Raw genomic sequence first — 12,084 nt, forward strand, 5'->3', positions numbered from 1 at the left:
CGATTGAAATTGGATTCCACTATCATTGAAATCCACTCTTGGCTAAAATCGACAATATAAAAATAAAGATCTTTTATCTTACAGACATGAACTCCCATACATGGAAATCATGTGACGACACACTTTTATGAACTTTAAAAAAAGCTTGGATGAGTTTAGGTTAAGACAAATAAAAAGGACAAAAGAACAAGCAAGAGAGGATTTTAATAGATCAATACCATAATCCTCCTTCTGCCAGACAAAATATACATAGATTACCCAGAATCAGCAAAGGAATCTGAAAACCTCGGACAGTTCTTTTGAGCGTCGCGATACCGGACGGCGATGAATACTAAGAACAAAAACCTCCTTCCACATCACCCTGCATCAAGACACGACCATCAACCATGGCTCCTGCGACCTCCTCCTTCGGTCGGATCCAAGGAGAACAAGAACAGTCGAGAACGAAACGAGGAATGAAGACCTGTAAATCAAGACTTCCTCTGCGATTCGGAATCAGCTCTTCATCGACTCGAAACGTTGCCGATCGTCTTCCTCCTCTGGAATCGGAACCATCTTGCCAAGTTCGCTTCATCATGCCGTCCGTCAGTTACACCATATATGTACAGTAACTTCAGTCTGAAATCATTAGCATTTCTACCCGGTTCTCATCCCTCTACTCCCCTTTCAGATGCTATTCACAGCGGAAGAGAGGGAAGACGCAGACAAGATATCGCTTTTACTTGACCAGGTCCGATACCCACCAGACGTCAGGATCGGATTCAGGTCGTGCCGTGTCCAACGAGCTCTCCTTGCTCAGCTTCTCAAACATCTTCACCCTCAGGCCCCTGCCGGATTCCACCCTCTCCATCGCCGGCTCTTCCTCGTAAGGGCTCTCCCAGGAATCCAGGCACCCCAGCCCGCGCGCCGTCGGGGTGGACTGTGTCGGCGTCGTGGGCATGCTGTAGAACCCCGGTCGGATCCTGGAGGCCCTCGGCGACCCGGAGGTGGACCCGCCGCAAGGCATGGACTTCACTTTGTCGAGCTGCAGGTTCCTGAGGGAGGCGACCATCTCGCCCATCGGGTCCGCCCGGAACGGCGACCGGGACAGCGACAGCGACATCGGCGACACCGGCGGGGACGAGGACAGCGACTCGACGCTCCGCGGGCTCTGCTGCTGCCCCGGCACGACGCGGAGCTGCTCGGGCGTGTGGGCGAAGAAGCAGACGCGCCGGGAGCAGTTGAGCCCGTCCTTGCAGGGCTGCGTCCGGTACCGCGAGGGGTGGAGCCAGCACTCGAAGACGCCGTGGGCGAGCTCGCAGGCGTCCCCCATGGGGCAATGCCCGCTCCGGAAGTCGGGGCAGGCCGCGCCGGAGTACCCGTGGCGCCGCGGGTCGCGCCGCCGCGCCTTCTCGCCCGGGTGGGCGTAGGGGCACTCCGTCCAGTCGTGGGACTTGCCGCGCGCGCACCGCCGGACCTTGAACTCGTACATGCGGAAGTGGTCGGACGTGTAGAGGTCCACCGGCGAGTCGGGGCCGTCGGAGTCCGGGTCGGACTGGTGGCGGCGCAGCGCCGCGATGATGTCCTGCAGAGCGTACGGACTAGAAGCGGCGGCGGCGGCGGCGAGGTGGTCCGCGTCGAAGGCGGGGGAGATCTCGTCGGCGGGATCGTCGAGGGACGGCCACAGCGGAGGAGGGATGCACACCGTCGTGGGGTGGAGGGGGTGGTGGCGGGACTCGCCGATCATCATTTTCGCTGTGGTGGGATTCGGCGGGTAAGGCCCATGGTGGAGGGAAGATGTGGGGGTGGGTATATAAAGCGCCCAGGACCTAACTATGGTTGAGTTGGTTTTAACCGTGGTTAGGTTAAAAAAATGCTGGCGGGGGGAGAGACGTACTGAAAGTCACTGTGGCGGTCAAAAGAAATTAATTTGCCGTGGGCTGGTCTTGTATGTGGAGAGGTTGGCCTTAACTCGGTTTGGGTTCGGTTCAACCGTGGTTAGGTTAAAAATGCAATAGGAGAGAGAGGTAATAAAAAGTTACCGCGGTGGTTAAAAGAGTCGATTTTAAGAATTGCCTGTGTAGAACAACGCCGATGGCTTTGGTTGCCACGGGTGCATGTCAATTCGGGAATCTTAATCTTTTGATTATATGAATCTCACATCACCGATCATGTATTAAGGATGAGGCCACGTGAAGCACAATAAGACATTTTTTCCAACTCGATAAATAGGTACTTTACTTCGTTCTGCACATGACATTCCACGACTTTTCAGTACAATCTAAAGAATTTTTTTTTTTTTAAAGCTTATGTTCCATGGCATTTTATCAATTTTGATTTGGTGTAGTGAGCTGATATTATAGTTTTTCATGAGCTCAAGATGCAAATCCAATTATTATAGAAACCACTCTGTCGATGTCTACATCACAAAGTGCAAAATCTATGAAATAATGAAATTGATGAAGAATTGAATTGAAAGAGAAGAGGAATAGTGAGCAAAGTCAATCCATTCTTCTGCATGGGATTTCGGAAATATTAGCATAATCAAATTTCGATTTTTTCCATATGTACGAAAATAATTCCTTGAAATGGATAGGAAGTGCCTCATATTAAAGGTCGAGGCCCATTTCCTCTCAATTGGTTAGTTTTCATTTAATGGGTTACAATCACGAACATCACTTGTGATTTTTATTCTATTAAATATAATGTAAGCAGCATCGTCATCTTGACCCATAATTTAAGGGCATATATAAAGGAAGTTTCTTCCAATTATGAATATCGGAAAAATATAATCATTCAGGGTAATGAATTTTCATGATTTCTTTAATAGGTGAAATGTGCAATGTCAAACACTCATTCCAATAAAAGGGTTTCATCACATGCTAAAAACAAATAAAATTGCAAATCAAAATTAAGATTACATTTTAGTCTCGGTTCTTCCCATAAACAGCCAAAAACATGTAAGAGAAGGAAAAATCCACCTTCCCCTTAACCCTCTATTTTTGGAAGAAACCTCTCCATCAACCGCTCATGGGAAAAAAACAAACAAGCAAAGAGGCGTAACCTTGACATTGCTTAAAAGAGGCGAAGGAAAGGACGACCATCAAGAACTTTCAAACGCGTTCGGTGAGAAGTACACAGCATTGAATGTCGGAATGGATAAGATCATGTCCCTTTTACTACAGAGTTCCGACCTAGAATGTAGCTGCGGAGGCTTATCTTTGTGCTGAGTTTGAGGATAGAGATTAAGGGAGTCCCTAAGGCTTCTTTTGGAAGCTATAATGATTCCATAGAGACACCTTTAGGCTTCCTGGCTGGGTAGCCCGGGGCCGCTTTAGAAACTCATTGAACGGAATATGATATTCAACGCGCATGTGCTCCTCAATGCCTTTCGGCATGTGTATGGGACACCATCTTCCGAAAGAGAAGCTTCAGACAAGCGCCTTTGTCCATTCTCGATTTGATCGGTTTACCATGTTGACTACAGTACTTTGATAACCTGCAACGGCAAGAGAAACTTCAACTTGAAAGGAAGTTGACAATATATGACATGGTAAACCGATAGAAAGTTGACAATAACGATGGAACCGTAACCACAGTGATAATGATAAATTCCTTTATTGCAATTTGACAATAGAAAACAACTCTTAAAATGGTGAGACTTGATATCTCAATCTTTATCAAGATGTTTCTAGTTGATTCAATAAATTCCTTTTAGCATGTTTATGGGGCACGATCTTCCAAAACAGAAGATTTACACAAGTGCCTTCATCCATCTTCAGTTTGATAGGTTTATCATGTTGACTACGTGGCATGACGAACTTTAAATTTGGAAGTATGATAATTGTATACAACATGATAAACTCGAATGGAAAGTTGACAACAATGATGGTATTGTAATCATTGTGATGAGGGTAAATTTCTCTGTTGTAATTCGACAACAGAAAGCGGCTCTTCGTGCTTTCAATGACTCGAACGGAGAGATTTTGATATCTAAATCTGTCAAGATGCTCCTCGGTACCGTGATAATAGACGATTAACAATAAAGTATACGTTCCATCCACAAACACCACGTCATGCGACAAGATCCGTGAAAAAAATTGGAGAACCAAAGCTGCGATTCCTAGTCGAATGTGCAAACCACTTTGTCGCAGCATACCTAACCCATGATAACATTTAAGCAGTGCAATCCCATGACACAAAAGATCAAACAAAGCGGATCGAATACGATCCATCTCTCGACAAACTCATCAATCGTACCATATAAATATCACCGAAAAGAAACCCGAGAATTGGTTGCCCCTCAACGCGAGGCCCCGCACATGCGTCGAAGAGACCTGGAGACGATCGGGCACGTACAGATGTGAACATCCTGCATGCCCGTAGCCCTGTTCCCCAAACCCTAGCTTTCAGATTCTTCCAAAGCACGTCATTATATTAATCGAGAACCCCTCAAAAAAAGAAGGGAGAAAAGAAGGTGGTGGCACATGAGCGGGCACCTAACATGGAGATCTGGCCTATCTATCCGCTCTTACCCACATCTTTTTTTTTTAGGGAAGATCGCGGATCTATCGAGTTTGCCTTTCCTTTCACGGGGACAGCGACTCGCGGCGGGTACGTGGAGGTCCTCCAGAGGCAGCGCCCCCCAGGGCGGCCATGTGCATCCGTCCGTCGTCATCAACAGGGTCCACTGCGGGGAATTTGTTATGCAGCAGGAGGCAGCAAATCAGGCTCGTCATCCTGTCCTCCCCCCCCCTCCCCTTCTCGCATCGAAAGTCACGTGAAATAATGACTAGGGAACAATAATATCAGTCCTCTGCAGCTGCGCTCGCCATACACCTGGATGGCTCTCAGCGCGTTTCATGCACTGTTTCGAGGGCTGCCGTCGAGGAGGGTCGACTGCTTTCGGGTTTCTCTCTTTCTCCCTCTGTGATCCGTACCTCTTTTTTAACTGCGTCTCTGATATTTTATCAGCTGCCTGGATGATTCGTGTGTGCTTCGTGGCTTTTGGTCCCTGCGATTTGAATCTTTCTGTTGGCTGAGAATCGAAGCTTGGAGAAGCTCGAGTGTGAGATGGCCCAGGGCTTTGGGATGATCGCCGGTTAGGCAGAGACGTTACTGCGTGCATACCTACCAGTAGGATCTAACATAATTCAACGATCATATGCACCGAGCATGTATGCACCGGGTGCGATTATGATTTTTCGTATTCGTGACTCCGTAATTCTTCAAATATCAGGCTATGTTTTCTTCTGACCATTCTAAGCGCTTATTTTGCATCAAATCCGTCATCGATATTATGATGCCACGTCTTCTGCCTCGTCGCATTTGTCTGGGGTTGAATCCCCTCTCGAGCGAGATCCTTTGCTCATCGACAGATCTCTTTGCATCTCTTGACACTTAACTTCTTTTTTCTTCTCGAAAAGGGGGAAATCTCTCCCTTCCTGGTTCCTGGTTCTCTTGTGGATGAATTCTTCGGAACCACAGACTCCTTCCCTTAGATGTCCTACCAACCCAATCAGCGGGAGAAAGTTTAGGAAAGTATATGGAGGTAAACCTATCTATCAGTCTCCTAATCCTGATTCCCATCTTTGAACTTAGAGGTAATGACTAAAATCGCCTGCTACTTCCGTTTGGGGGTAATATTTTCGGATTCTCATCAAAGTTATTTCACAAATACTCGCCATGGTTAAAAAAGGTCATACCCGTCGAAGAAAAAGTGAAAGAAGCAAGACCTTATACAGTGAACGCAGACAATCTAACTGGAGTAAGAGGAGGCATGCATGGTATAATAAGCTGGCCTCAAAACTTCCATCGCGCCATCCCCACGGGGGCGGACAAGCTCTCGAGTTAGGGACATAGGATCTGTGCCCAAAAAGCGTCATCGATGGTTTCACCATGCGAACTTCCACTACATTTCCCCCCATAAGTTGGGTGCTCAGTCAACAGCACACTATAAATCTTATCGATCCATATTACATCTGTAAAATGTTATTGGGGGGAGAGAGAGAGGGACGGAGAGAGAGAATTCCCAGTTTGAAAAAGATTGAAACATCTCCAAAACAATGGATGTCAAGCACGATGGATGACCCACCTCTCCCTGAAGACGACACGAAGTTTCTCGGTCCGCCACGCGTTTTTCGCGTTCTTAAAGGAACGAAGTGGGAGGGATTCCGAAAGCAACACTGAAACTGACCCCCACCATTCTCTGCGGGCTCGACGAGTCGTTGCGGGTCGGCCCGTGTCCTGCCAGACGTGGAGAGGCCCAGCGGGCCAGCCCGACGGGCTTTGAGCCATTTTGGTTGCGCAAGACCCGGCCCATCCGGGCCCGCTCCGACGATTAGTCTATTCTAAGTCGAGGTCAACGGGGATGCCTTCCTCCTTGGATCCTCCATTTTGTTCATGCTTATTGGTTTATTCCATCGACGTGCTTCAGTCCCGCTCAACGATTAGGAATATTCTACGTCGAGGGCGACAGGGATGCGTTCCCCCTCGCATCCTCGATTTTGGCAGCTTTTGTTTTAATAATTAAAAAAAATGCTTTTATTTTTTAGGAATACGATTAGCTTCCCTTTATCAGGTGATGTATCGTCCAAAATATTTTATAATGTTTGGATTTCATTGGAATGTGATTTCAATCTTGAGTAAAAAATAATTGAATCTTTAATTATTTTTTTTAAAAATTTCTTTAATTTTCTCTTATTTTTCTCCCTTCCTTCACCACTACTGGCGGCGATGGTCACAGGTGAGCTCGAGCCTACATCACGGCTTGTTGCCAGATTGCTAGCTATCACGAGGCATGCGGTTAGAAAATGTTGAAAAATGAAGAAAATATTTTTTGCAAAACAAACAGATTCTTTGTTTACTTTTGCCAATTTATTCTATCGATATGTTTTGAGCCCGCTCAACGATCAGGTTTATTCTAAGTCGAGGTCAAAGGTGACGTGTCTCTCTTTGCATCCTCGACTTTGCCAATGCTTATAGTTTTATTCCATTGAGATGCTTCGTGGACTCCACTTAATCTATCGATGGAATTTTTTGTCAGATATAAACAACACATTGAGGCTCCGTTTATTTCACAGAATATGTAATAGTATTAATTGAGAAGTTATTTTTTCAAGAAAATGACAGTTTTCTGGTCTTTGGCTACAATCTTGTTGGGAATGAAAAATATTTTACTTTTACGCAAGAAAATAAGCTATTTTGGTAATCCAAATGAACTCTACAAGAGACCAGAGCTATTTTATTGATTTAGGCGAACGTCACCATATCAATTCTTGTGATAGAAAATATCTTTGCCGATTGTAAAAAGAATCCATTTTCTTTTCAACACAAGTAGAGTAATTTATGTTGGCCGTCAAAACGATTTTCCAAGATGAACATAGCTAGAAATTCGAACACAAGAATAGAGAAGAGGAGAGATTTGTGCACATAATTTGGAATCCATTATCCTCAATCCAAAATAATGACAATCCAATCCTTCAATGAAGATATTCTCTTCTATCACCCTCAACACCCTCACTCGATGAGCCCGCCCCTCATGGACATCCTTATGTCAGGTATATGGATATATGTGTTTTCAAAATAACAAGGGTTAGATGAGGGACCTCAGTCATATTTATAGAGTTTGACCGAGCCTTCTTTTCATAGGTCGGGCCTAATTCGACCCACACAAACTAGGTTCATATTTGACTATTAAGGGCGCGATGACAACCATTCTACATTCCAGAAATTGTTTCTAGAACAGAAATAGATTTTTCTATTTCTATTTCTAGAAGAGTTTATAAGCAAAAATAACCGTTTCTACTCTAAAAATAGAAATTCGTTTGATAACGACACAAAATTTCTTCCTTTCGGACCGGCGGTGGCGACGACCGACGACCTTTAATATAAAAATAAAATTGATTTAGTAACAAAAACAAATAATGAATAAAATAAAATAAAATAAATCATAAAAAATAAAATAAAAATATAAAAATAAATTTTATTTTATTTTATTTTATTTTATGAATAAATTTATTTTAAAATGAATAAAATTAAAAAATTAAAAAATTGATTTGGCAAAACACTCAAGGCAAATAATAATAAATTTATTTTTAATAAAAATAAATTATTTTTATTTATCATAAATAAAAATAAAATGATAAATAAAAATAATTTATTTATTTTTATAAATTTATTTTTATTTTTAAATGAATAAAATGAATATATTTATTTTTAATAAAATGAGGAGAGGTGGAGGGAGAGGAGGAGGCAAAGACGTAGAGGAGATGAGGGAGGACTCACCGAAATTAGGGTTTAGTGAGAGAAATTATTTCGATTTCTCTTCCCGAAAATCGAAGTAGAAAATTTTAGCTTCGATTTTTCTTCAAAACCTATTTAGGAATAGATTTCTATTCCGGAAATAGAAAAACTGAATAAGTTTATCAAACTGCAGTTTATTTCAAAAGCAGTGCCCCGGAAAAAACTATTTCAAACGAAATTTTGAATTGTCATGCACCCCTAAGAAACCTTTTATCTTATCTTATGAGACTAATATCGTAAAACAATAAATCACAATCTCAATTGTAGCCCTCATTAGGAAAATTCTTATAATTCTGGTCTTGCTTGAACAGTTAACTCATGTAGAAGAGGGAGCCACGTTGAATTTAAGAGTAATTTACTGTAAAAGTGAACGACGAAGAATAACTCCCACAAATAAAGCTATACAACGATCGATTTCCGATCAAAAATTGCAGGAGCACGGCCACCGTAGCTGATTGCAAAGCCCCGAGATAAGAAGAAACTGCGAAAAGCATCGCTGATTGCAAAGGTGTTCACATCGCAGGTCGCAATCGGGTCGGTTTTTTCCATCGAGCGCTTTACAGAATTGGAAATGGCGGTGGTTCTCCCATCGTCTAAACGAAGAAGAATGGGAAGACCATGTGATAAGAATCGCAAGCAAAAGTTTTTGAACCAATTGAGAACAATTTCCTCTATCAACTTAATTTCCCCAAACCAAAATTTTGTTTTTTCGTGAGAATATTGTTACAAGTGTCGTTTTTTTTTTGTGAAGCAAATAAAGGCTGAAAATGTATTTTTTTTTTCCTTTTTTATCTCATTTTGGTTCGACTAAATCTGTGTTCTATGCACAACTTTTAGGAGAACCCACTTGATACAAGGTAAACAACAAAAAGTGCCCGAGTGATAGTGGCATTAACCAAAATTGAGAGATACATTTTCAATTGAAGCATCGCATCATTTTAAAAAGTCGTGTCATTCATTCTTTATAACTAGTGTTTGTCGGGATGAGATTAGCTTGTTTCCTTCTATTTTACTTCCAAAGACCTCTTTCCCTTTGTACCACTTGCGTGCCGTAAAACTCCTTCTCATTTTGTAAGCGTAAACAACATTAGGTGGGATGAAATTATTCTCTTCAATCCGACTTTCGAAAGCTGCTCTACAATCACATAAAATCTACCCGTCAACCTGAAAAAGAAAACCCACCTATGTATGTTCAAATGGCCATGCCATCTCCATTAAACACCTCCCCCAACCGATCTGTTTCTAGTAACACGGGCCGATCGACTGAAATCAATGAAATCAACCTCATTTTTCTTATGGGCCACATACCAAACTCTTCCTTTTCTTGCCAAATCACAGCACGTGAAACTTCGGATCCCCTGTGCTCAATGTCCCATACCCCTCTTCGTCCTTTGGCCGGCCCCAATGTCCATGCCTAAAACGTGTCCTAAACCGGTACCAAACAAAATCCCCATGATTTTTATTTTCCCTCTCTACACACCAACCAAGCATACACATAAAAATGAAAAATCCCTTTACCTCCCCCAAGAGCGTTCTGGACCGTCGATTAAAAAAGACCAATCCGACCATGCCGGCGCCAAAAGGATATTTTTACCAAAAATCTCTCATCTCCCCACCACCGCTCAATCCTTAAAAAGAAATGTTAAATAATTAAAAAAATGTCAACTTGCTGACCTCTCGGAAAACAATAATGCTGACTGACAACTTGCGACCCTCTGTGCGTGACAGAACGAAAGCTGGCATCCTCGCCGTCGATTAAAGGGGCCCCCCTTCCGACGGTCGGATGGGGTTCCTCTCTGTTGCGAGGACCGCATCAGGGCCGTCGATTTCGAGAGGGGTCGTGGAATTGGGGGGAGGTGATTGGGCGGACCGCGTATGACTCGATGCTGCGTCAGTCTGTCCGCCCGGGAGTCGCGGTCACCGCCAATCATTATAAATGATCCGATTCCACGTAAAGCTGAGTCACGCTTTGTAGTTTTACGTAGAAAACTCGCTCATTGCAAGCCTGTCCTTCTTTATTGTCAATTGGGAATTTGCAAGGAAGGGCCTAACGTGTAGTGAAATTGCAGAAGTTCTGGTCGAACATGGGGAGAAGGGGTACGGACTAACTTGTTGCAATTTTCTGTAATGTGCTCTATAAGCGAGAGGCCACAATCACGTTGTTATTTTCAGACATGCGTGGATCAGACTGAAAGACAGGGACTTGAGATCGAATGAATTGGCGGCTTGGTGGTGGGGGGAGGAGTGCTCGAGACTTGCTTCGGGAAAAGCTACGTGAGTAAGATTGCGACGCGATGATATTTAGTAGGCATTGGTGGTGGGTGGAAACCATCGCCGGCACCGGTCGATAGAGAACTCTAATTGACTTGGAGAAGAGAGCAACAAGATCATAACATCAATTTCAACTATTTTGATAATGATGAGTTTAGCAAGTACTTGAGAAAAAATTAGGACTAAGGTAACAAGCCACCGCCAATAGCCTTCTAAATTCAGAGTTAGGTACTAATCCAAATCATCATTTTAAAACCAAGTCAGATGGTTATTTGCGTTTTAACCATATGCTGGACCTTAACAATTCTTTTGCACGGACCCAAAAGAAAAAAAAAAAAAAAAATTCTTTTGCAGCCCGTCAAAATTTAGAAAATAATCTTGAAAGATGATATGAATCAACACCGAAGATATATACTTCCACAATTTATGAACCGTGTTTGCAAATAAGAAAAAATATCGAATATTGCCATTACTTGACAAGTTATATATATAATAATTTCGGGTCTTGAACATCTTTATCTAGTAATAACCGATTGAAATAGATACTGCTCTTTTTTGTCCCAAAAAATGCCCTAGCTAAATTTATATATTTGGGGGATTTTCCAGCTTGTTATCATTCTCAAACAAAAACTTTCCGGATCCAGGTTTTTTCTTCTTAATGTAATGTTAATTATAGGCAAACATATTTGGTTAGTGACACAGAGCCTTGTGTGCAATATTATCCTATCCCCAATTGAAATAAATATATATCCGATGCTGTCATTTATGATTTCGATTCTTGAACATCTTGATACCAATTGAAATAGATATTGCTCTTTTCTGCCTCCCACCCAAAAAAAACCCCAAACAAAATTTCTATATTTATGGATTTTCCAGCCTGTGACGCTTCTCAAATAAAGACTTTCCGCATTTGGTTCTTTTCTTCTCAATCCAATCTTAATTACAGTCAACCATATTAAGTTAGTGACACAGAGCCTTGTGTGCAAAATCCTATCCCCAAATTCCAAACCCAAATCCAAATCCTATTTTTCGCTTGTCTCCTAATCAATCGGCCTCGCGGATCAATTTTTTCTCCTCTAATCAAAGCAATCCCCCTCCCTCAATCGTCCTAATCACCGTCGATCTCGCCGCGTCATCGATCTGCAGCTCGATATCCGATTGGTGCGTGGAGCACACGGACTCCTTCCGGAGCGAGTCGGCCTTATCTTTGAGATTTTAATCGCGTGTACTTTGGAGTTACACGCACGAACGCGTCCATCGGATAGGGTGGTTGGAAAAATCAAAGGATTTGTATCTGCCCTCTCTTTTCAGTTGAGGACTCCAAACATTCCAAATTCTCAGGTCAAGGACACGAAAGCTCTCAAATAGCAACAGAGGACTCCTTTTCTTGCCTCCCTATAAATACCCCCCCGGGGACGTTTCCCAGCTCCAAGCATTCGAAAAACAAGAGCTTTGTAGTACTTCTTTCTCGTTGCTGTTTCCAGTTTCGTGTTTTCTTTTTGTGTTGAGAAGAGGAAGAGGAAGGAGAAG

General features: G+C 43.0%; 1 protein-coding gene across 1 annotated transcript; it reads right to left on the reverse strand.

The window, feature by feature from the left end:
- LOC104436536 (zinc finger CCCH domain-containing protein 20) lies at positions 1-1,770 on the reverse strand. The gene has a single exon (XM_010049343.2). It carries the CDS (start codon positions 1,727-1,729, stop codon positions 719-721), a length of 1,011 nt encoding a protein of 336 aa, XP_010047645.2. The 5' UTR covers positions 1,730-1,770; the 3' UTR covers positions 1-718.
- Positions 1,771-12,084: the final 10,314 nt, after the last annotated feature.

This window comes from Eucalyptus grandis, chromosome 3, assembly GCF_016545825.1.
Source record: "Eucalyptus grandis isolate ANBG69807.140 chromosome 3, ASM1654582v1, whole genome shotgun sequence".
NCBI classification, from domain to species: Eukaryota; Viridiplantae; Streptophyta; class Magnoliopsida; order Myrtales; family Myrtaceae; genus Eucalyptus; species Eucalyptus grandis.